General features: G+C 41.3%; 2 protein-coding genes across 2 annotated transcripts; one reads left to right on the plus strand and one right to left on the minus strand.

Annotated features, from left to right (window-relative positions):
- The first annotated feature begins 4,830 nt into the window (after positions 1 to 4,830).
- LOC115751797 (cysteine-tryptophan domain-containing zinc finger protein 3-like) lies at positions 4,831 to 15,607 on the plus strand. The gene is made up of 11 exons (XM_030689796.2): positions 4,831 to 5,411; positions 6,531 to 6,603; positions 6,696 to 6,820; positions 6,932 to 7,315; positions 7,430 to 8,772; positions 8,889 to 9,301; positions 9,402 to 11,332; positions 11,438 to 11,595; positions 12,098 to 12,258; positions 13,077 to 13,234; positions 13,793 to 15,607. The coding sequence occupies exons 1-11, from the start codon at positions 5,304 to 5,306 to the stop codon at positions 14,009 to 14,011; spliced, it is 5,073 nt and encodes a 1,690-aa protein (XP_030545656.1). The 5' UTR covers positions 4,831 to 5,303; the 3' UTR covers positions 14,012 to 15,607.
- Positions 15,608 to 17,146: 1,539 nt separating this feature from the next.
- On the minus strand, positions 17,147 to 19,138 carry LOC115751802 (pentatricopeptide repeat-containing protein At4g15720). The gene has a single exon (XM_030689806.2). It carries the CDS (start codon positions 19,095 to 19,097, stop codon positions 17,277 to 17,279), a length of 1,821 nt encoding a protein of 606 aa, XP_030545666.2. The 5' UTR covers positions 19,098 to 19,138; the 3' UTR covers positions 17,147 to 17,276.
- Between the last annotated feature and the right edge of the window lie 6,375 nt (positions 19,139 to 25,513).

Below are 25,513 nucleotides of genomic sequence, written 5' to 3' on the forward strand. Positions count from 1 at the left end.
GTACGAAAATAGTAAAAATAGTGGTCTAGGATAGTCTCAAAACAGGGCAACTTGTAATATTGACTCTTTTGATCAATTTCTCCATCATAAGCATGAAATCTACAACACACATATAGGCATCTTATACTTCACATAATCAGGCCTAGCAATATTATATCATTAAATAATAAGTCGATGTTTGTTAGAACCCGCGTGGCGTCCCAGGCTCGCCACGTTACTATCGGATAGAATTAATTTCAATAAATACACGCAGGCTTGAGTTACCAAAACACGGCACTTATTTATTAAAATGCCGACAACGGTTGGGTTCGTTTACATATAACCTGGGAGGTACACATCAAGTGGCTTTCAAAAAGTGGCCCGTCGCCCTACCCGGTCATCAAAAAGAACTCAGAGTAGGAAAAAGCGACTCCCGACAAAACTCCCATAACAACCCGATATTCATACATATCAACGAGGACTTTGGCCCATGCTGTACATCATAAACTTTCTACACTACTTTACTAGGGCCTTCTAAGGCACCACGTAGTTAAAGGGTAAGGGCCCCACAAATCCCAGGTCATCCTCCAAAACGCCGTACACGACCACATAAATATGTGGAAATCCGTCCACATCTAATCCGCCGTTCACCCGGATGGTGACGATGACTCGAACCATATCAAAATCGGGCAGCCTAGGGCACACGTAGGGCTCCACGCTCACAAAGACTTGCGTGGGTATCCCGTAGAAAATGGTCCGCGGACTAGCCATTACCTAAAAAAATGAACGACAACGGGGTGAGAAAAACTCAGTAAGTTGAATTCCTAACTCACTAACTAATTTACTCAAAATGATGAACAATCGACGACAATACAGATCATCATCAAAATTTCCACCGAGCCTCCATTTGTCACTCACTAACAAGTTCACTACATGCATTAGCATATAAGTATCTACTCGTGGTGGAATGAAATTATGATATGATGCATATGGTATGTTTTTGCTCAGTACTACGGTGACTCGAACAATTTAGTTAATTAGTTTCGATGTAATCTCCTTCCACCACAGAGACTAGTTCGGATCACACAGCGGGGTCCTCTCATACACTCCATGGGAAACACGTGCTCGAGCTTGGAGCTTGCTTCCACTTCTCACCTTTGGTCGAAATAAAATATGGAATAATTTATTCATATATGTACGTGAATGATGCACATCTAACTTTACCATACCGAGCATCCACATGATAATTTTATACTCATTGTATCCGCTACGACAAACTTTATTATCATAATGCATTACGAGATTGTCACTCGAAACTACCCAATATGATTACCAAAACAAATAGGACTAACACCAATCATGCATTCTGCGCTTAGATACCATGATCTATCAATCCCAGTTATCTAATGTATTTCCAACTTTCTTCTCAAACCCCGTGGTTCGAAGCCTTCCCAAACAGGCGTGCTTTTTATTGCCTTACTTTCCTCGTCCCATTCCATCTCACAGTATCCTACCCACTAAAGACCAATTCTTCCCCATTTTTCTCATCCCAACTCAGACTTCTCGGTTCCACCAAACATCAGCCGCACGCCCCTACAAATTTAGATGCATCCGCAGAGCCAATTTGCGAAGATTCCTTCGCACCTGGCATCCACCGTCCCCAATTTTGTCGCAAGAAAAATACTCGCCTCAACCTGCAGCTTACGACTACGTAACCCAGTCCCTTCTATCTATAATTTAAAAATTCCCGAGAACCCCAACCAATTAACATGCATTGCAGCTTTGATCTCCAAACCCGCACTTCCTCCCTCTCAATATTCTACAACCGAATAACAACTGGGCCAACTTCACGGCATTTTCCTCACCACACTAGTACTCGTGTCCTCCAAGAACAACACATACCCAAGATTCTTTTGACATGCAGACACACACGACGTCCGACGTCGGCCACCCGAGAATCACCCGCCAACGTGCCCACCGTCATCGTCACCCATTGCGCAAACTAGTGAGCGGGTTAGGAAGGTGACTTACCGAGATCTCGGTCGCGCCGAAACCGGTGGTTGCTGGTTGAAATCGAGCCGAAAAGTTGTTGTGCGCACAGGCCGAAGAAGAGAAGGAAGCGTCGTCGGGAGTTCTCCGGTGAAGACGACGAGGTGCAGCAAATGAAAAGAAAAAAATGGGTTTCGGTTGAGTCAAATTTGAGTCACCAGGTGGGCCAAGACTCACGACACTTTATCCACAACTAAGTAGTACAAAATGGGAATTTGGCCTCCCCTTTTTCACAGCTAAAACTTGAAGAAAGAAAGAAATTTGTGGGCTGATCAGCCTACTACCTCCCTCAATCCCGAATCGGTGGGCGAGCAACCCGGCTCACTCGGCCTATGTGCTTGAGCTAGGCAGCGCAGGCCCACTTGGCCCAAAACAATTGGGCCGCTTAAAATACCAATGTTCGCTTCAATTTCTAAATTAGTCCAAAAAGCTAATTGGCCCCTTGCACATCTGATTTAAAATACAAGATTCTCATGATAGTTTTATACCCAAAACTTTTATTCCTCGAGCTTCGCTCACTACTCGAGCCCACCGATTTAATCTGATAGTTACGTTAAGATTTCGCTATCTCTCACCACACGAGTCAGCTTTCCAATCCGTTTCATCTAATTTCTATTGATTTAGAACTATTAAAAATTGGGTGTCACAATGTTGAACTTGCCTTAGAATGCAAAACAACCCTCAACCTTTAGTGGAAATCACCTTGATCCTTCTTGCAAACCTCTTGAGAGCACTTGAGAGTGTAAGATTTTTGAAAAATTAGAGTGAGTGAGAGGGTGAGATTCGGCCAAGGGGGTGAAAAAGGGTGAGAGAGTGAGCTTGAGTGTAAGTTACCAATTGTCATTGATTTCATTGGCTATCATGTGTGGTAAAATGACCACTTCTTGAGGTAAAATTATGAAGTTTAGTTAATTAAATTTTGGCACATTTCCCCTAGGTTGGCCAGCCATGATTTGTGGGGATGAAATGTCCATTTTGCCCCCATAAGTTTAATTATGTACATTATGTACATTAAGTCTTAGGTTAGACTATAGTTTCCTCTATAATTTAATTAGTAATTCAATTAGTATAATATTAGTAACTTTATTATCAAATAATTAGTCACGTGGCATGCTCGAATTATTAGAATACTCAATTTTTTCTAATATCATATATTATGCTTTTGATAATTTTTTTCCTTAAAAGTTAAACATATACTATAGTCCTTTTAATTGATTCCTTAATATAATTGGCTTAGTAAAAATAAAAATTCAATTCATACCATAACCATACTCAATTGGCAAAGTAACATTTTTAGAGTATCCCCTTCATACGATAATTACCCATAATTTCTCGTCCGAGAAATTGAGCTCATATTGCGTATTATTGAAAATCACGACATTAGTCAATTCTAAGTCACGTAATTTAATTCTAAAATATTTATCGCCTTTAATTAATTAAGGGAGCAAAATCGGGATGTCTCAGCACTACCCTCCTCATTTACATCATCGGAATCCACTATATATAAATGAGATCCAAATCTACTCTTGCAAATAAATTTAGGCCGATTTAGTCCTAGAACTTTTGATATTTTGCTAATATAATCATTTCAATCAATTTTGGCCAAAATCGCCGACGTGGATGTTGACCATCCTACGTGACATGGCCAATGTCGACGTGGAAAATTTTTGCATTTTTTTAAGCCTGCGCATAGTGGGAAAAAAGAAGGACAAGAAAAGAAAAACAATAAAAAAAATTCCCAAATTTTTAAAAAATTTCAAAAATCATCTACTTCAGCACTAGTTAAATCATGTAAGATGACCAATGCCTACGTCGGTCATTTTCGATTAAAATTGGCCAGAATGACTATATTGGAAAATCATTAGAAGGTTTATAACTAATTTGATTAATTTAAAAATTTTAGGAATGAATTAACATCCTCCGACCAAAAGAAAGCATTAACATCCATACAATACGTTCTAGACATTTTTTTGGCAATTATCCCCATAATTTGCATCTTAGTAACCGTTCTTAACATTGGGTTCGCAATCACAAACTCCTGATTGAGTCATAGTTAAATAGAGCCAATCACAAATGATATAAAATATTGATGATGAGCGCAAGTACAAAATCTTATCATATCAGGAAAAGAATCTCTATAGGATCGTCTTTTAAGTAGATCGGATTTTATTTATTTTTAAATGCAATGAGATTTATGAGTTTTAACAGCCAATCTATCTCATTTATGACTTAGAGTATTTAACGGCTTAATCATTTCGCGGAAAGATAAATATTTGTTTTAGATGTATGAAAAGTTGGTGGTTAACCTCTTTTAACTTTCTTTTTTTTTTTTTGAAAACCTCTTTTAACTTTTTATTTTTTGTCAATACTCTTTTAACTTATTTAAACAACAATATAATGATATATTATACATGACCAAGCAGGTAGGCCAAATTCCGCCGAAACCCGCCGTTCGCAGGTACCACCAACTTCACCTCCCTCCTCCACCACCACGTGCCACTTCCCTCGCCCTGTCTTCGATCCTACGCATCCTCCCCCGTCCCCGAAGCGGAAGAAGCATTAGACAGACAGACACGTGCTCGAGCGAGACTCATGCACGAACCCGCACGTGCATGTGAAAATATTTATCGAAGCTAAAACCGAAAAACAAAACGAATTTAAATATCAAAACTTCCTTTTTCACTGCCCAAAAGAAGAAGGAAAAAAAGAAGAAGGGAAAATGAAGGGAATAAATGCAAGAATATTATTACGAAAAAAAAGGGTAATTAAATAATAATAATTTGGGCCCAAAAGAGAAAAATAGGCACAGCGCCTCCTTGTGCTGTATGTTCCCGTCGAAAACCAGGGAGGGAGAGAGAGAGAGAGAGAGAGAAGAAATTCGAACGGATTTCGAACTCGCAATCGCGAGCTTGCTCGGACCACTCTCCAATTCCGGTTCAGCACTGATCGGCACCTGGATTCCGGCCATCCGATCCTTGCGTAACTGCCGTGAATTCCGACCAATCCACTACTATCTGATAATTTCACTGGTTTTTTTTTTCCTCTTGTAATTATTGGAGTTACTGGCGGACATTCAATGAGGGTTTCGCGTGGGGGGCGATCGAATTGGGGCGTTGGAGGCATTGGTGGCGAGTTCTGGCGGTTTCTTTGAGGGTTGAATTTCGTCTGGAAGGGTGTGAGTGATGTTGGATTTTAGGGAGGGGGGATTAGGGTTAGGGTTTTGGGGGTAGCTGGCTTTCAGGGTGGGTCGGGGTTTGGGGGAGCTGGTGTGCGAGATGGATGAGAACAATACCGAGCTTGAGGAAGGAGAAGCTTGCTATTACAACGCCGGGGTCGCCGGCAAGGACAGCAACATTGACGCTGATATTGACCTCTCTTACATTGTAAGAGCCCTTTGCCTTTTGATGTGCCTGCTTGAGTAAAGTTTGGTTTTTGGCTCGATTGGAATTCTGGTTGATGCTGGACTTTTCGGTTAGTGGAGATTTTGAGGAAGTTGATTTGTTGATCATGTGTTGTTTTGTGCTTGATCAGTCAAGTGTCACCGGGAATTGGGTGAAAGTTCTTTGATTGTCTTAAAGGAACAAGGGAGGCTGGCAATAGGGTGTGATTAGTTTGGCTTTTAATTTAACTGGAATCTGACAAACTGAACTTTCGCTTGAAATGAGACTTTGGCCAAGCAGAGAGTACAGTTGAATTGGTTTCGCTGGAAGTGAAAATCATTTGCGAAGTGATGGACAGGAAAAGTCGACTGTAGAAAGTGTCCAAGATAGTGGGAGCTCTGGATTCTCTTGTGTGGGCTTCATGGTTGTTCTCGAATTATAGGCTTTTCAGCAAGAAATAAGGCCAAAAATTTTCATAAATCACTATTGTAAGAAACTTTTGTGGCAATTGCTGTCTTGAAACATTCTTTTGGATGAGATCTCGGTAACTGCATACTTCTTTGATGTTCTTGTGAGTTTGTAATGCACATACAAGTGAGCCTTGAACATAATTTAAACCAGAAGTGGAGACTTCGGAGTGCTGGGATTGTAATGCACGGTTCGAATATATCTATGGCCAGTTCAGTTTGGCAGCCATATAAGGGGAATCATGTTCTTTAAATTGTTCACGCCTGGGAGGGCTTCACAGTCCTTGCAGTCGGTGGCCATATAATGACAATCATGCCGTTTACTTTGTCCACCTGAATGAGACAACAATGAATACACCCGCTTCTGTAAGCCTCAGTAGACTCCCCAGAGAGTTCTATCTTAATCAAGAAGTGAGAACTTGACTGAACTTCTGTTGGGTTGACTGTGAAGTTGCTCTAGCCTTATCTTACTCTGTACTTGTTAAACAATTTATTTTTCTGACATGCAGCTTTTGTAATGAAGAGGATATGTCTTGTGATGCGTGTCGCAATTCCTGTCATTTTAGAAAATTATGGAGTTCTCATCTTCATTTTTGCTTTTCATTTTGCTCTTAACATCTGGCAAAACTGATGAGAATGCTATTTTTTACCAAAGGATGAGAAAATTCAAAATGTTCTGGGTCATTTCCAGAAAGATTTTGAAGGTGGGGTTACTGCAGAGAATTTGGGTAAGTGATGTTGATCATTATAATCACAAAATAGATGCAGAAAAGTGGTCAATGACTGAAAGTAATGGCGTGACATGTATTTAATTTGACAGGGGCAAAGTTTGGTGGGTATGGCTCTTTTCTACCTTCCTACGAGCGTTCACATTCTATCTGGTCTCGTCCAACTCCACCAAGAAATAAGATCATGGCTAAATCACCAAATCATTTTTCCACAGAGGTTTGGAGACAATTAGCTCCTAATTCATCATCTTTGGTTGGAAGATGGAACATATGTGCTCACTTGGGAAATAGTGCACTAACTAGTGTTATGGATTCTGTTTCCATGCAGGGTGTGCATTTTAAAGCTCATGCGGCTGTGTCCCCTTTAGGGAAACCTGGAACTGCATCTGATGCACCAACTTTGCATAATTCAAAGGTTCTGCCAAATGATCCTTTGAAGCAAGATTTGGCGATTTGCTCTGAGCTGGTTCCTAACTGTTCAATGAAAGAAGATATTTCAAACAAGCCAGGCAATCAATCTGATCAGCGGACTCTAAAGGTCCGACTTAAAATGGGTTGTGATCCGAATGCCCAGAAAAATGCTGCAATTTACAGCGGTCTTGGGCTTGACAATTCTCCATCTACATCATCGGAAAGCAGCTCCGGAGAAAGCGAGGACCTATCAGCATCATCTGGAGAGATTATTGAGGTGTCTCCTGCTGGCATTCTTCAGGTGAAGGTTCCTCTTGCTTTGGTGTTCATTGAATCTATCTAAGTGGGTTGTTGGATGATGTATTGTTCTGGACTCATGTATTGTCTATTTTGGTTGCACTTATTTCTGGGACAGGTCATGACGTCCTTTCCAGTTGCTAATGTCGGCTTGATATCTCCTCTTCATGAGAAGTTGCTTTCCTTGACAAAAAAGGAAAAATCCTTCGAGGATAGTAAACCTGTTCAATCCCCTACGGGCAGCAGAAAAGATGTCGCCATATTAGAGGATCTTTCAGTCATCCTTCCGGCTGATAAAGAGTTGTCTAAGGGGATTAAGACAATATTGGACAACAGGAACGGAAGTTTAATTCGACAGAGGTATGAAGCAGGAGTTGATTCTGACGCCAGTAAGTCATCATCAGTGAAGAAAAAAGTGAAGAATGGGATGATAGATGGCAAGCAGACGTTCGGTGGCAAAGGCAAAAAGATGCCTTTGGCTGATTCTAGCAACAGTTGCGACGTTGAGAGTCCAGCTTCTAATCCATCTGAAAACCTTCAAGTAAACAAAAAGAATAAGGTGAAAGGCAGATCAGTGACGGTTTCGGTAAAGGATTTATCATCAAAGCCAATTACTAGCCAGGAGACTGGTGTACAGATGCAGAATGGAAGGAACAATTTGACTGAGAAGTCGCAAGAATGTGGGCCTGTAAACTCCCTAAACAAGGTGTCGGGTCAATTGAAAGTTATTGGTGAGTGGAAAGGTGAAAAAATTGTTCTTTCAAAAGGTTGTCCTCATTTAAGTGAAAATAGGGATGATTTTGAGGCTGGGCTTGTGGAGCTTGCAAGATGGGATGCTGCATTTGATAAGCAGACTGACACTGACATTTCTCATCATAAGGAAATGCCAGTAATGGGAGTGAAGAAAAAGTCAAAGGGTCTTGAGAGCAATGGCAGGGCAGCTGATCTTCCATTGACAGAAAGATCAAAGGTTGCTGTTGGTACTGGAGTACAAGATAAAAAGGGAACTAGTAATGCTAGCTCTCCTGCTAAAAAGAGGAAGTTTAAGTTAAAGCCAGAAAAGCATAGTATTAAGTCTTCCGGTATTCCAAAAGATCCACTAGGGAGCATAGATATGGGACAGGCTGATAAACATATGGAATCTTTAGCTATGCCTTCCACCGAAAGGCAGAAGGCAACCAACTCAAGCAATCTTCCAGAGGCGCATGATACTCTCTTGAATAAATCCAAGGATAGATTTAGTGGTGGAAATACATCTGTATCTGGGGTATCAGTAAAAGATGGTCCTGCACGTCTTGGGTCAGAAAATGGACTCAATGTTGAGACTAAGCCTGCTGTGGTTCAACAATATGTGGAAGATTGGGTTTGTTGTGATCTTTGTCAGAAATGGCGGCTTCTACCCTTTGGTAGGAGACCTGACGACCTACCTGAGAAGTGGGTCTGCAGCATGCTCGACTGGCTGTAAGTTCTCTTTACAACTTTTAGATTGCCGACAATCATGAAAAAATTAGTATTTCCGATGGTGTAATTAATTCTTTCATTCCCCTGTACTTTGTTCAACTTCTATCATCTTGCAGGCCTGGAATGAATCATTGTGACATTAGTGAGGATGAGACCACGAGGGCCCTTAATGCTCTAGTTCCCGATATTCTAAGTCATTTGAATGGATCTGCATCAGCAGTCATTTCTACGAATAATCAATCCCTTGGCAAGAGCAACCAGAATCTCCGTGGTCAAGCCACAGATGGTCTAGGAAAGACTAAACATAGTCTGAAGGATGCTCTGCAATCAGGCAACGGGACTGTTCAGTTTCCCAACCCCAAGAAGAACCAGTTCTCAGAGCCTGGCAGAAGCAGAAGCTTGAGTGACATGAGTGAACATCCTTCTGATTCAACATTAAAGAGATGTGATTTGCCTCAGTCAGGCAAGTCAAGCATTACGGTTGTGGAGAAACAGTTACCTACATTGAAGAAAAAGAGTGCAAATGGAGGTATTGATGTAAACAGGGGCAGTTTTTTACGGGTCTCCGGATTTTTCTGTGGAAGTATGTAATTTACTCATTCCCTTCTTTTATTATTTATGATGTGCAGGGGTTGCCAAACTAATAAAGGTGAAGGGTAAGAGGATGCCTGATCAATATGAGTCCGGACCCTCTAAAAGAATTAAGTCAGATAAATCTATTTATGCTGCCGAGCGAGAAAATCCGGCTGCTGAACTTGGAAGAATGGATCTTAGCTCAAGGACTCCAGGATCATCTACAGATATTAGGAAGAATAAGCATCTTCAATCCTTTTCCCCAAGGGAGGCAAAGCAAGATTCAAGAAAAAGAATATTGGTCTCCATAAAGACTCTTGGAGATCAACCTCAGGTTTCTGCAGGTAGTGCATCGGTAGATTCGAGAGGTGATGGTAGCAACTCCCGTAGGAAGCGGAAATTTAACGGTAGCATTGATGATGGGAACTGTGATAGGACATTTCATCACTTAGCACAGGACTTGAAGGTTTTACCTGATGAGATCGGTGATGAGATTCTTAGAAATGAAAAGAAGCTGCGAAGATCGGAGACTGCGCTAAAGGAGTCCGGTAGCAGCGATGGCAACAATAAGTCCAAAAACGAAATCAGGGTCATGAGAGATTTGTTTGGAAGTGATTTTGCTGATTGCGCTGAGGATTTCAAAGTAGATAAGGACCAGAAACGGAAAAAAGCCAGAAAGAAGCTTCAATCTGATCATGATTTGACAAGAGGCAATGGAAGACATGAACTGGTTACACTTGCTGCGGCTTCTAGCTCTTCAAAAGTATCGGGTTCTCAGAAGATGAAAGGAAACAATGAAGAAGTGAAAGGTTCGCCCGTAGAATCTGTTTCCTCATCCCCCATGAGGGTGTCCAGCTCAGTGAAGTTTAGATCTGTAGGAAGTGATGTTAGAGGTAAAGGTGATGCTGCAAGTTGTGATTTTCTAGTGATGGAGGCTGCCAGAAAAAGCAGGGAGGAGAAAGCCAGTGGTGGTAACAGAATTCCCGTAAAGATAAAGAAAGAGAAAGTTTCACGGGGCTATAATTCCGAGTCTCTAAGGTCTGGCACAGCAGATTACCGAGACAGAGGTGCTAATTACAAGTTTGCTGATGATGCTAAGCCAACAGCTGGATTGGGAATTGGTCATCTAGATAGAAAATGTGATTATTCACAGAATGGTGAGTTTCACATGGAAAAGCATGGTTCAAGTCCTAGCTCTTATGAGAACAGGACGCACAAGAAGTGTGCTGGCAGCACTTTGTTTCCCCAGAAGCAAGGGAATAGTTCTGTTTTGCGAACTAAGGATAGTGATGTGGATTCTGCTTCTGACTTTAACAGAGACAAGGTAAAGACCGTAGATTTCTCATCAAAGAAGGAGCCTGTTTATCAAACTAAGGAGCAAAGGCATGACTTGGTGGTCGACCATGGAGCAATGCAGATTGATAGATGTCCTGTTGAGAAGAATGAGAAGAACCATATTAGCAGGAGGGGATCTTTAGGAAACCTGTCAAATGGCAGTTTGAGGGACGATCTTCAACAACAAAATGAGCGTGACTTGTCAGATGGGAGGTTAAATGCTGAACATGAGACTAACAAATTGGCTTCTCCACCACAGAAGCTGGTCCAGGATTCTACGATACGAAATAAAGCTGATTCCTTGCAGTTAGAGATGAGAAGTGGGAAGTCAATGTCATTTATACGTTGTGATGATGATGGCAAACAACAAATATCTACTCATGATTCCTTACCGGAGGTACTGCAGCAAGGTGTATGCATCGAATCTCCACCTGATGCTTCTGGCCATAGTGGTCCATTGAAGCCATTGAGCAAATTGGGGATTGCTGGTAAAAAGAAAGGGGTGTACAATAGTGCTGGGTGTGCTACGCCTGAACAGCATGAGCTCAAAGATGTTGCTTCAAGTCCATTAAGAGCCAATTTTTCAATTCAGACTGCTGCTAATGTTCTGAAAGAAGCAAAAGATCTTAGAAATTACGGTGATCGTCTTAAGGTTGTGTTTATAACTGATCTAGTTTTTAGGTTTCAGAAACAGATATGGCTATCTGTTAGTTGTTGTCAGAAGAATCTTTAATAGATGTTCTACTATTTCCTGTAGAGCTCTGGATTTGGCTTTGAAAGTAACGAGGCATGCTTCCAGGCTGCCCTGAAGTTTCTTCAGGGAGCTTCACTTCTAGAAACTTGCAATGGTGATGGCAGCAAACATGGTGAAATGACTCCAATGCAAGTGTACAATTCTACAGCCAAGCTTTGCGAGTAAGTGGAAGTGAAAAGCAGTGAATGTTGAGCTCTCGAGGATAGCAGAAGTCTTGATTTATTCCAGTCTGCATTTTCTTTAGGAGACATTTTATTGTGTGAGACCTGCCTCGCTTCTGATGTTTGTGTATAAACAGACCATACCTAATATAATTTCATTTAGTCTCTCCATTGCTTATGTAAATTGGGCTTAAGAGTCCTTTTTGGAAATTTTCACTCATAATCTGCTAATACCTCCAAGAAAACGCTATTTACTAATAATCTGCTGTATGTCATGCTAGTATCCAAGAAAATGCTTGCACAGAGCATCTTTCTCTTTTTCATTCATTCCATCGATGTAGCTGTTTTGAATCCCTCTTTTCTCATCTGGGTTGATTGGAACATTCAGCGGTGTGTCGCTAGTTTAAATTATCAGGGCAGGTTGTAGGGTTGAGAATGGGATGGTCCTCTTATGTATGGTGCATGAGTTTTTCGGCCTTCTGCTGAAACTTTCGGTTTGCAGATCATGTGCTCATGAATTTGAGAAAAGCCAAGAAATGGGTGCTGCTGCATTGGCCTACAAGTGCATGGAGGTGGCGTACATGAGGGTTGTCTATTGTAAATATTCAAGCTTAAGCCGAGATCGGCATGAGTTGCAAGCTACACTGCAAATGGTTCCTCAAGGTATTCAGCCTGAGAACTCTCGTGTTTACTGTCTCTTTTTGTAGCCACCTCCTACCTTGCGTTCTTTTAAGCTTTTGACTTGCTGTCTTGATTCTAGTCTCCACTAACTTTTAAGTGGATGGGAAGGTGGAAATGTCAAATCTTGATGCTGTCTTATTCATGGTCTTATAAGGAAATTAGCTTACTGGAGAGAATATTAAAAACTAAGAAGTTCAAGTAGTTTATTTGATATGCTTTAGTTATCCGTATGGGATGATTGAAGATGCATTGATAGTTGATTTTTTTGAAGTCTGGACAAAAGTTGAAGTGTTTTTTTTTTGGTCAAATAAAAAATAAAAATCTGGTTGAAGTCTGGACAAAATCTGGTTGAAGTTTGAGTGGTTATTTTTGCTTCTATTTGGAAGTAAAATCTGGTTGCATGCCATCGCGTTATTTCTTGATGCTGTCAACATTCAAGCTAATAACATATTCGTGGAAGATATGTTATTTAGAAATGACTGCTGCTCTTCCCTCTGTGGAGTGGGATCCCTGAGACATTTGATTTATAGTTGGTAGTGGTAATTTCATCTCGAAGGGATTCAATATCTCATCCGCATTTGCCGTGTCTTACACTTTGCATGTTAACACCGGGGGATGGTGGGTGTGGAAAAATGGGTTTAAACTTGGAGTGCTTCCCCCTCCCTGCCTACAACATTTCAAATTTAATCCTATTTTCGACACCCACCTCTCACCTCTCATTTCGCCATCCCTAGTGCGATTATAGGAGATGGAATTGGAATGTAATAATCCTCTCTATACTCATTGTTTTTTATTTTTAGGTGAATCACCATCATCTTCGGCATCAGATGTTGATAACTTGAACAATCAAGTAGCACCGGACAAGCCTAACTTATTGAAGGGTGCTGCTTCACATGCCGTAGGAAATCACATTGTTGCTGCTCGGAACCGTCCCACTATAGCTCGGCTGCTTGATTTTGTAAGTTCACTAAAAAGTCCTTGCATTTCATCGGTCTTACTTTCTAACTTGCAGCCACTCTCTTCTGCCCTATCTAGTTTGGAATTTTTGTGGCTTTTTAGGACTCCTGCGAAGTTAGTTGGTTGTCCAATTTTAACACTGGGTACAGAAAGTAACTAACATTGTTGTTAGAATAGAAGATGTCAGTCCTTTTGCGTGCACATAGTTGTATTTAGTATGAGTAGTTTCTATACTAGAGTCATGCTTTGTTGCTGAAGAAATGTTATGGCTGCTTTCGGAGACTGCTATGCGCTTTTCATGACAATCATGTATTGGAGGGATATTCAAGGAATTGTGATGCTCTTAGTTTTCTTCTTTTTGGATGCTGTCACAAAGTTTGCTGGGTGGATCATGTATACCCATCTATCACCATGAGTATTGTTAGGATTGTAAATGATTCTGTCCATCTCCGATGGAGCCTAGGTTTCTCCCTCCGTGATATATATATCCCACCCTTTGGGGATGAAATTTTAGGTACATTGTTGGAAATAAATAGGTGACATGCTAGTGTTTTTGCAGACATTTGACGTTAATTGTGCAATGGAAGCCTCAAGAAAATCACAGGTTGCTTTGGCAGCAGCTACTGCCAACCTGGAAGAGGCACAAAACATTGAGCAAGTAACTTGCATTAAAAGGGTAATTGACTTCAGCTTCCAGGATATAGATGAACTATTACGGCTGGTTCAGCTCGCAAGGGAGGCCATAAGCCGGTCAGGTATCAATGGTGCTAGGGATTAAGTCGACTCTTTACATATGTGCTTGTTGCCCTTGGTGAGCAAGGATTGAGATGGATAAAATGCTGCCATGAGCACCTGGCAACCTGCAGGAAGGCAGGTCACCTAGAGTCACCTCTCTGTACATGTGTACAAAGTGAGATTGATCTGAAATTTTGTGATGTAATTTTAGTGTTTAGATAAATTCTAGACGTGGATAAGGTGCACAGTTCTCAACCTTAAGTTTCAGTGGTTGGGATAAGAGGAATGAGTTTTTTGCTTTGCTGGCGGTACAATTGAGAATCATGTAACATATCTTTATTGTTTTTGGCTCCTCTGACTGGGAGCAGGAAAGGTGAATTATTATTGAGATCAAACCAAGTCAAATTTTTTGAGGAGGTTCACTACTGTCACTGTGAAATTGGCCATTTGTACTAGATTCTGACAATTGGTGGCTGTTCTGTTGTTTATTTTTGGTTTCATATTAAAAAGCAGTTCGATGGAAATAGCAAATACAATTCTTGGAGACAATGAACTGTGTATGTTGATGCTGTTTCAGCTTTTCTCTTTAGTAACTCCGACTTTCCAGTCATTCTAGCTGCAGGTAAGTAGTTTTATTTAATGTAGCGGCACCTCTTTAATCTATTTTTACTCCCCTTTCTTTAGACAAGTTTTGAACGTCTTCTTCTGTGTAGGTTGGTTATAGCGCTTTGCACTTCTATTCTTGCAATCCAATTTTTCAACCGAAGGGAAGCAACCTGCAGATCTCCTCCAGATGACACTACATCTTCCATGAGATGTTCTCTGACGTGTAATCCATTTGACTTTTGCTAGTCTTTTGTTTTTCCATGCTTATATGGTCTCTCTGTTTGTGTAGTTGTTTTATTCTTAACCTGCATTGGTCCTCTTTGAATGCACTTGGGGACGGTAAGATCTGCCGTGCCTGCATGGATGAAGTATGCTGGTGGTTTCCAACTTCATCAGCATCTCTGCAGAGGTAAACTTAGAGCTGTCTTCTGCGGAATAGAGATGTCTCTGTGGTTCTTGGAAGGTGGTGGCCTCAGTCGATTATTTACTTAACTATGAGGCACAAATGAACCTCTTTGTTTCTCTTAAATGGATGCTAGCCTCAGTCCGTCGTTCCAAGAAACAGAGTGAGCAATTATGTTCGCAGAGGATGGGCATCTCTTTACAATGAATTATATATATAATCCTTAACCTTTGTGCACATTCTTTGACTGTTTTTCAATTCCTATTATTTGTCTTGTTGCACGCAGGTTCAACTGTATCTGAGGAAGTGTTCACATGGTCCCCGGTTAGTTCATTATAATGCATGCGTTCTAATATGAGACATCGACACATGCCACCTGAATAAATGTCTACAAACATGGAATTTTTTGAGAATACTGTGTTTGGAAGATGGCGCCGGAAGTTGGTGATAGCTTTGGTTGCTAGCAATCTGATATCAAGTCCTTCAACAGTTGTCATATACATTACCAGGCAAATGTTCAATGGTGTAACTTTTTGAGCAGACAAAACTCACTAGCACTTGCAGCAGATAATCTGTACATCATACACATTGTTCTGATTCTGAAAAAAATGTGCTGCGGGCATTGATTTACATGTTTCCATACTTCAAATGGATCAGCAAGAAAGTGCAGACGGTGGGAATCATGGTACCATGAGGCAGGTTATAGAGTTGTGGTACTAGCAGCTGTTCTCTGGGGTTCGGATTGTTATGCAGGAAAATGCCTCTCTACGTCAGATTGAGTTCTCTTCTTGTTCACGCAGCATGACTGTATTTAGATGGCAAATTTTGCATGACAAGATATTAATTGAAAATCGTTCTCTTCTTTCTCTCTGCCTGTTGATATATTCATTTGACTATGTAAACTGGGCTATATCTGATGTTCAACGTCTTGCCATTCCCTCTTGATTGCATGTGGTGCTGGCAGGTGTTAGGCCAGGAGGATTACGTTTAGCAGTTCTCGTGATGTTTTCAATGAAGAAGAGAACTTTTTACTTGACATTATCCACACCAAATTACCTATAACTGTACATGGAACAAATTTCAACCCCGAGTGGTTCACCGGATGAACCAACCTGAAATGGCTGTTCTGGTATTGTTGCAAGTCATGCACACAGGCACGAGTACTAGCATGTCGCAATCGTAGTGTTGAACTGGCCTTTAGCAAAGGAACTGCTCCTTTCAATTGTGAAGGGTCTTTCTCTTACCTTGCCATTGCATATACTTGCATGTTCATTTCTAGCATTTTCATTAGATTATTTCTATGGATTTCCGTTAAATGCTTGTTGGACTTGCTGTCTTGGTCACTGGTGACTCAATGATCAATGTGCATGGTCGCTTGGATGACTTCGCAGTTCCTTTTGTCATCAGCAGGGGATAGATTCTGTGGTTGCAGAAATTAAACTTGATTAAGTTGCATACATCTCTGTACCTATGCAGCTCATATGTTTCAAGTTGCTCATTTCGTATATGAGATTGAGAATAATGCTTGGTATACTGAAAGTATATTAAGACGGATTTCCAACTTGGATCATCAGAGAAGTGCAACAACTGAAAACAACGACCTGGCTTATATTATGCTAAGGAAGCACAAGGACTTATCCGTAGATATGTTTGTACTCAAAAGGAAAGCTAAGTAGGCCCCCTTGGTGGCTTGATATCAAGTAGTTGGAACGTTTCAAACAACGAAAACCTTTGAATTGTGTCTATTTTCAAGGCTAATTGCACTTGTGTTTTGTACACTATAATGGCTTCTGTTTAATTAATCGGGGAGCTTTAAGAAGGGGGTAATTCTTAATTATCAGTTTTTCATAATCCATGCCAAGGTGATCATCATCATCTATCTCCTCAACTTGGAAACAGCAGCAGTCATCCGAACGTGGTGGCCTCGTCGACGTGCAGAAGTTACTGTCCGAGATTGTGAATCCCTGAGCCACGAGCGACAATTATGACATTGGTTATGGAGCAAGAAATTGAGGTAGCCGCCTCATGAGGATGTCTTGGGAAAGTTGAAGGTTACCTACGATGCCTTAAGTACAAATCTTTCTCGTTATTACATGCTTCTTCATCCACGATGATACGACACTTTCCTAATGCTATGATAGAGAACCAGATTGATAAGTTGTGTATATAGAGCCATAATATTTGGTTTCTTGTGTAATGGGTATGCAACATGCAGTCTATTATCAACAAGCCCTCAAGGTCAGTCATTTGCTACTTTGGAAATCCCTGAAATCCGCAACAAATTAAACAAATTCAGACATCACCAAAAGTCCCTGCATGCGCAGGATCCATTTTTAAAATGATGAAATCTATTCACATCCCTAACAATGAATTCTCTTTCCACAATCTCACTAATGATCTTAAAGGCCTCATGACAAGCCCCACATATTCTCAAATTCTTCATTATTCTCATGGTAACCCATTTTGGGGTGCTCATCAGGCCAAAAGCTAAAGCCAGTCTTTCACTGTGCAAGCTCACTATTTCCTCTTGACCCTCCTCTTCCACTTCCACAAACACTAATCCCTCAATCCCCCCCATATATCCCTTCAACTTCATCTTTCCCTCCAATTCCTTCAGCAAACCCAACAACTCATTGCGCCTTGGACACCGTAGATCTCCAGCATAGAACATGTATGTTAAATTGTTAATCTCGATCCAACTGCAACCGCGTGCCTTATGAACCCCTGCATGCTTCATCCGAACTCTAAGACCATGAGCATTTTTCCAGTCTCCAACCATTGCATGAGCATTAGAGAGCATAATATATGCACCAGATAGTTGTTGATTCGACTTTATTAACCAGTTGCTTGCTTCTGTGGCAATCTCAACCCGTCCGTGAAGCCTACTTGCTGATAGAAGAGTTCCCCACAAGAGCGCTCCCTCTTCAGGCCTCACCTGGATAGATTTCGCCAACTCATAAGCCTTGTCAAGTTGGCCTATTCGGCCAAGCATATCAACTACACATGTATAATGCCTTGCGTCTGGGATTATTCCGTATTTTTTATCCATGGACTCCAAGATGGCAAGGCCATCATCAACAAGTCCCGAGTGGCTGCATGCATGCAGTATCCCGAGAAAGGTGACATCATTGGGTTTAACACCTCTATCAATCATCTCTTCCAACAGTTCTAAGGACAACATCCCGAGTCCATACTTTGCAGCACCCACAATCATGGAGGTGTAGGGAAAAACAGATGGATTTTCTATCCTCCTGAAAACTTTCTCACAGTAATTGAAATACCCGCACTTGGCATACATATCCACCAATGCACTCGCAATTACATCATTAGTATCGTAACCATAGCGAATCACTGCTCCATGAGCAATCCTTCCCGAGACTAGAGAGCCTGAGCTTGAACAAGCATTCACGACACTAGCCAGCATGAAATGATTTGGAAAACCAAATCTGGAATAATCGAACTCCCAAAACAGATGAAGCGCCTCTTTCCCTTTTCCGCTCTGTGCATATGCCGTGATCATCGATGTCCAAGAGACAATATTCTTATTGGACATCGAGTCAAAAACCCGTCTAGCTTCATCAACTTCATTGCACTTCCCGTACATGTCCACCAGTGAAGAACACACCACAAGATTACCACGTAGACCAAACACCTCGACATGGGCATGAATTCCTCTCCCCACTCTAAGGTCGGCAAGAACCGAGCAAGCATTGGCTGCAGTTGTAAGAGTAAACTCATTAGGCAACACTGCACTTCTCCTCATCCTCCCATATAACCAAAGAGCCACCTCGGGTCGGCCCACGCCGATATACCCGGCCATGAGCGAAGTCCACGACACGACATTCGGCTCGGGCAATTCGTCGAACAACCGGCGGGCGTGTTCGATTTCCTGCAGTTTCGCGTAGCGGTTGATGAGGTGATTCGTGGCGGTGGTGTGGGTCAGGAGGCTGGACTTGAGAAGGCGAGTGTGTATCGAGAACGCAGAGTAAAAATCGTTGCTTTCTGGGGGTTTCCGAGCGTGGAGGGTTTTGCTGTGGAACTTTGTCAGTTGATTTTGGCGCCAACGTCGCGCGTTCTTCAGGGCAAAGAGGAGATTCCCTGTGAACGACGTCTTCTTCATATGCGAAGACGCCTCCAAAGTCCAAAGTTCAACTCGTTGCCCTTTTTATAACGTCGTTACGGCAAAAACGTCGTTCGTGACTCATACGACGCCGTTTCATGAAAGCACTTTGATGAACGCCTTTGAAAATTCCCGCCGCAAATACAAAAAGTTAATAATATTATCGTATTAACAGAATTACCCGTCACCTATTCGATTCATCGACTATACTTCACTCGTGATTTGGATCGCATAAAGGAATTCATGGAACTCTATCCATTCTACAGGTCGTGTTGTTGTCTTATTTTCTCGAATTGCGAGATCACAACTTAAAAGCAGGAAGGGAAAATAAAAAAGGATCATTGACCTTCTTTTATCGAATCAATTAATCTCTTTATTCTATTCAAAAGTAATTTTTGGACAAGATGATCGGTCGAATCATTAAAGCTACAAAGAGGCAAAAAGATGGAGGACCACAAAGTTAGGTCACAATTAGGACCTACAAACTTAGGTTAATCATACAAAAGCTCATTATCCTCCAAAGTTCATCATCATCCACAGCACACACAAAAAAAAAAAAAAAAAAAGGGAGGGTGGGGGGTGTTCCATCCCCAAGAATCCGAAAGAGGCCAATGAAAATGATCAGATTAAGGGTGTTCAAAGTGCTAAAAATTTGTTTGAAAAATGCAACCGAGTCCTAAAATTTTTAAAAAGCACAATAAATGGAAGGCCTTGATTTCACTAATTTGACAAGACACGTTCTTGAAAGTTTCAGGACTTGATTGCAATTTTTATGATTAGTTTTAGGACTTGTTTGCACTTTCGAAAGTTTTATGACTCAATTGCACTTTCGGGATAAGTTTTTAGGACTTTGGGTGCGCTGCACCCAAACCCATCTTCAGAGATCATATAGCTATAACTGGTGCGTGTGAGACAGAGACATAGAGAGTCATTTAGCTGGGATGCTGTAAATTTTTCTCTTCACTTCTGCATCCTGAATCCTGATTGCCCAGCAAATGTTCTGAAAATTGCTGTGCACCTCATTCAAATTGGGTCACAACAGCCATGGATTCTACCCTTTAGCTAGAGGAGGAAGAAGACAAGATGAAGGTGGGGGAAAGACAAAAGGAAAAGGATAGAAAAGAGAGAGTGAGGCCCATTGGTGCAGCAGGGTCCAATAATACATGACTTCACTACAAGACAACCTCTTTTGTTCCTTTGTACTGGTCTGAAAAAGGAGCCAGAAGCATTTTCCATGGTTTCTTGACTGCTAAGAATTTCACTGATGTCACTTATAGTCTTGCCCCTAAAAATTTCTTCACCTGCCCACTGCATTTTAAATAATCTACCACCATCATGCATACAGGAAAACTTTTTGCATTCCATAATCATTGTGTTTTCAACATGTCTTCTTTGTGCTATACATTTAATGGAAATAGTAGAAAGTGTGTGTACTCGTCGTCCTAGCTCAAGGTCCAAGTTCGTACCGCTGCACTTACGCATTCTCTAGGGACGCTGGCTCGTGGGGAACACGGACTTGTGTGCTCCTGCAAATTGTTCGATTCATGTCAGATGATGAGATAGCCACATCGAGCGAGAGATTAGTCGGTTGCCAACTGGTATCGGAAACCTCTTATGACGACATGAAAACAACACAAAATTTCCCGGGGCAAAAGCATCTGTGCTGAATTTCCGTTTGCTCGGTCTTACCCGCCCATTGGAATTATGACAGTGACACTAGGTTTGGTCTTACAGAGATGGAGATACCTGCTAATTACTCAAGAAGGGCCCTTCCTTCTATCACACCACTCATAAGAGGACGAGGTAAAGTATTGTCACAAGAGACAAGGGAAAGCCAGCCACTCACTCAGTTGTACCGACAGATTCCGTTTTCAGGGAGGGCGTGGACTCTCTCAATTCTTGATCCTGTGTTCATTTAACACGTTGGGAAAGATTACAACAAGAAGACAGAGACGAGACAAATGAAGCCAAAATGTTGCAAGTTGGCATATATGAGGACTTACCAAGAATGATTGATGATGCTGTGGCTATGATCTCACACATGGTGTTAGTCTTGTCATAATGAACCGGACCTGCATTAGAACAGCTCCTTGTTGGTTGATGAGCAGGTTTCTCCCTAGCCTGAGGATAGAAAAGTTCTAATGTCCCACATGATTTTACACATGGAGAGCAACAAATAAGGGGAAGAAACGATTGATTCGGGAATGCATGAGATCAGCAGTGTCCAAGCAGCTGTGCGAGATGAGGTCGAGCGTACTGAATCAGTCTCTTTTGCCTGATGTTTTCGCGTTGGCCAAAACCAAAAGAAATTGGTGGTGTTGCTTTTTCTCCGCTCTCTAACAATTGATTGGTCATAAGAAAGGATCAAAGGTGGAGGAGAGTGTTGGAATATGTAGTGTGTTGGAATGTGTAGAGATAGCTGTCATAGCTATTAATTACTGTTAGAGTTAGCTACGGCTATTAATTAGTGATTAATTGTCATCTTGATATAGTCTATCTGTTAGGTGCCAACTACATATTAAATAGGTCTTATCTCTTATTGGGTTCCTGATGTATATAAATAGAGACTGATTGTAACTTTTGAAAATGAATGAAAAATACGTTTGTTCTTTCTCCTTCAACATGGTATCAATTCCCGAAGGTCCTTTATCTATTTACCTCGGGTGATTTTTGGTCTTTCCCTTTGATCGTTCAATCACCATGTCTGAAGAGTCATCAATCACCCGGTCTAATCACTCATCACTTCTCACAAAGTCCACCGAACCTCATGCTATTCGGATCACTTGCATAAAGATGAATGGAGATAACTTTTTTCAGTGGTCTCAATCCGTTCGAATGTATATACGAGGCAGAGGAAAGATTGGCTATATGACTGGAGATATTGTAGAACCTACTCCAAATGACCACTCTTGGGCTGTCTGGGATGCGGAGAATTAGACTATTATAACGTGGTTGACCAACTTCATGGAAGAAGATATTGGTGCGAACTATTTGGGCTATCATACTGCTAATGAACTCTGGAATGCTGTGTGTGAGATGTATTCAGATTTGGGTAATCAATCTCAAATCTACGAGTTAACCTTGAAACTAGGAAAGATGCGGCAAGGAGAGGAAACTGTCACAAAATACTTTCACTCCTTGACACATTTGTGGCAGGAGCTGGATTTATTTAATGACTATGAGTGGAGGTGTGCTGAAGATGGTAATCAATACAGGAAAATTGTAGAAGCTGAACGTATCTATGCTTTCTTAGCTGGTCTTCGAGATGAGTTTGATGAGGTACGCAGCAGAATACTTGGAAAGCAGCCTCTTCTACCTATTGGAGAGGTCTTTTCGGAGGTTCGGAGAGAAGAAAGCAGACGAGGAATAATGCTGGGCAAGGCAGCTACCGGCGGAAAGGATGTATCATTGGAAGGTTCAGCCTTGGCTTCCTTTGAAGACAAGAAGATTCGTGTGCTTGCAACAGTAGTCTCCAAGTCAAATGTAAGCAAAATCCCTGTTAACTTGCGAAGTTCGGATGGGAGACCGCGTATTTGGTGTGATGTCTACAACAAACCCCATCATACACGGGAGACCTGTTGGAGGATTCATGGCTGACTAGCTTCATTCAGCCGTAATAATAAGCCATCTCATAGTGTGCCTCCTACAGCTAATGAGGCCACTGCATTTCCTTTCAGCAAAGAGCAACTAGACCATCTTATACAGCTACTTCAAGTGGGTCCGCATTGGGTAATCCCTCTTGCTTCAATTGCCCACCAAGGTAGAAATCTAAAAGCCCTTTCTTGTTGTTTGCAACCTGTCCCTTGGATCATTGATTCTAGGGCATCTGACCATATGACTAATATTCCATATTTATTCACATCCTATGTTCCTTGTCCCGGCAACCAAAAAATTCGAAATGCCGATGGGAGTTTTTCGTCTATTGCAGGCAAAGGATTAGTTCCACTTTCCGATTCTATTACGCTTCATAATGTACTGCATGTTCCTAAGTTAGCTAGTAACCTAATGTCCGTTAGTAAACTTTCTAAAGAGTCTAACTGTCGTGTTGTCTTTTTTGCTTCCCATTGTGAGTTTTAGGATCAGATCTCGGGAAAGACGATTGACGGTGCTAAGATGAGGGATGGTCTCTACTATTTTGAAGAGTTTTTCTTTGATAAAAAAGCTCGGGCATATGGAACTTTCTGTTCTTTCTCTGTCCAAGAAAAAATTATGGTTTGGCACCAAAGATTAGGCCATCCTAGCTTTGGATACTTGAAACATTTGTTTCCTCATTTGTTCGAATGTGTGGATGTTTCTTCCCTACACTTGTGAAAATTGCCTTTTTCTAAAAGTCATCGTACTCATTATAGTCCAAAACAGTATCGTGCGTCATCACCATTTTATTTAATCCATAGTGATATTTGGGGTCCTTCACCCGTGCCAACAAAAATCGGGAAACGGTGGTTTGTCACCTTTATAGATGATCATACCCGTTTATGTTGGACATACTTGATGAGTGCCAAGTCTAAAGTCGAGTCCCTATTCAAAACTTTTTATCAAATGGTTGTGGCCCAATTCTGCACTACTATTAATATCCTTCGTACCGATAATGGTACTGAATATTATAATAAGCATTTGGGGAGTTTTTTGAGAGAAAAAAGGCATCCTTCACCAGTCAACTTGCCGCATTACACCCCAACAGAATGGATTGCTGAACGCAAAAATCGCCATCTCCTTGAAGTATTCCGTGCCCTCTGTTTTTCAATGCATGTACCTAAATACTTATGGGGGGAAGCTGTGTTAACATCATCTTATCTAATCAATAGGCTACCTACTCGGGTACTGAACTACACTACTCCCTTAGATTGTTTCAAACAAGAGTACTCCACGGCTCGTATTTATTCCGATGTTCCTCTAAGGGTGTTTGGTTGCACCGCATTTGCCCACCTTCCAATTCAGTGCCGATCTAAATTAGATCCTCGGGCTGAAAAATGTGTGTTTATAGGATATGCACCTAACCAAAGAGGTTACAAGTGCTACAATCCACATATTGGCAAAACTCACATCACTATGGATGTCACCTTCATAGAGTTACAATCGTTCTTTTCCAACAAATCTCTTCAGGGGGAGAATGCTGAAGTTAGTGAAGAGATTTTGTGGCATTCAAACTCTCCTGTCCTTCCCAATCCTTTGTTTGAGTCTTCGAAAACACCTTTGCCGAATCTTGATTTGTCAAAGACAGGGGGAGAAAAAGTTCAAGATCACAGTGTGATCAACAAGCCTGATCTTCAGGTTTATACTAGAAGAAAGACTCTTCAAAAGGTTGCAGATAAGAACTTTGTCTTGGAGCCTCACTTGTTTGCAGCCCCGGGAGATGATTCCTTGCCTTCGTCATCGGGTGATCCTAGTAGTACTCCTTTTTTTTCCCTCCATTCTAGTCTCAAATTCTAATCTTGATATGCCTATAGCTCTTAGAAAAGGGGTTAGATCATGTACTCAACATCCTGTGTCAAAACATGTGTCATACCAAAAGTTGTCTCATCATCATAGAGCGTTTGTGTCAAATCTGTCTCACATAACCATTCCTAGAAATATCCAGGAAGCTTTGAAGGATCCAAAGTGGAAGATGGCCGTTGAGGATGAAATGCAAGCACTTATGAAGAATGACACTTGGGAATTGATCGATGCACTAGAAGGAAAAAAGATTATTGGCTGTAAATGGGTATTTATTGTAAAATGTAAACCCGATGGGAGTGTTGAGCGATATAAAGCAAGGCTAGTGGCAAAGGGATTCACTCGGACTTACGGAATTGACTATCAAGAGACTTTTGCTCCTGTTGCCAAGATAAATTCTGTTCGGATTTTGCTATCTTTGGCTGCTATTTTTGATTGGCCCTTATACCAATTAGACGTGAAGAATGCGTTCTTGAATGGTGACTTGGAGGAGGAAGTGTTTATGAGCTTGCCACCAGGTTTTGCAGAAAATGAAGGCAAAGTCTGCAGATTGAAAAAGTCGTTGTATGGACTTAAACAATCTCCAAGAGCGTGGTTTGAATGGTTCGGGAAGGTGGTTAAAAGGTTCGGCTATCAACAAAGTCAAGGGGATCACACTCTATTCTACAAACACTCAAAGGAAGGTAAGCATGCTATTCTAATTGTCTATGTTGATGATATAATATTGATTGGTGATGACAAAGTTGAGTTGGAAAGCTTGCGAGAGAAGTTGGTTCGGGAGTTTGAGGTTAAGGATTTGGGTGTCTTGAAATATTTTCTTGGAATAGAATTTGCGAGATCCAAGAAGGGCATATTCATAAACCAACGCAAATATGTTCTTGATCTGCTCAAAGAGACAGGTTTATTAGGATGTAAAGCGGCGGAGACACCCGTGGAGCCAAATCTGAAACTTGAACCAACCAAGGCTGAAGAAGTGGTTGACC

This window comes from Rhodamnia argentea, chromosome 1 (genome assembly GCF_020921035.1).
Source record: "Rhodamnia argentea isolate NSW1041297 chromosome 1, ASM2092103v1, whole genome shotgun sequence".
NCBI lineage: Eukaryota > Viridiplantae > Streptophyta > Magnoliopsida > Myrtales > Myrtaceae > Rhodamnia > Rhodamnia argentea.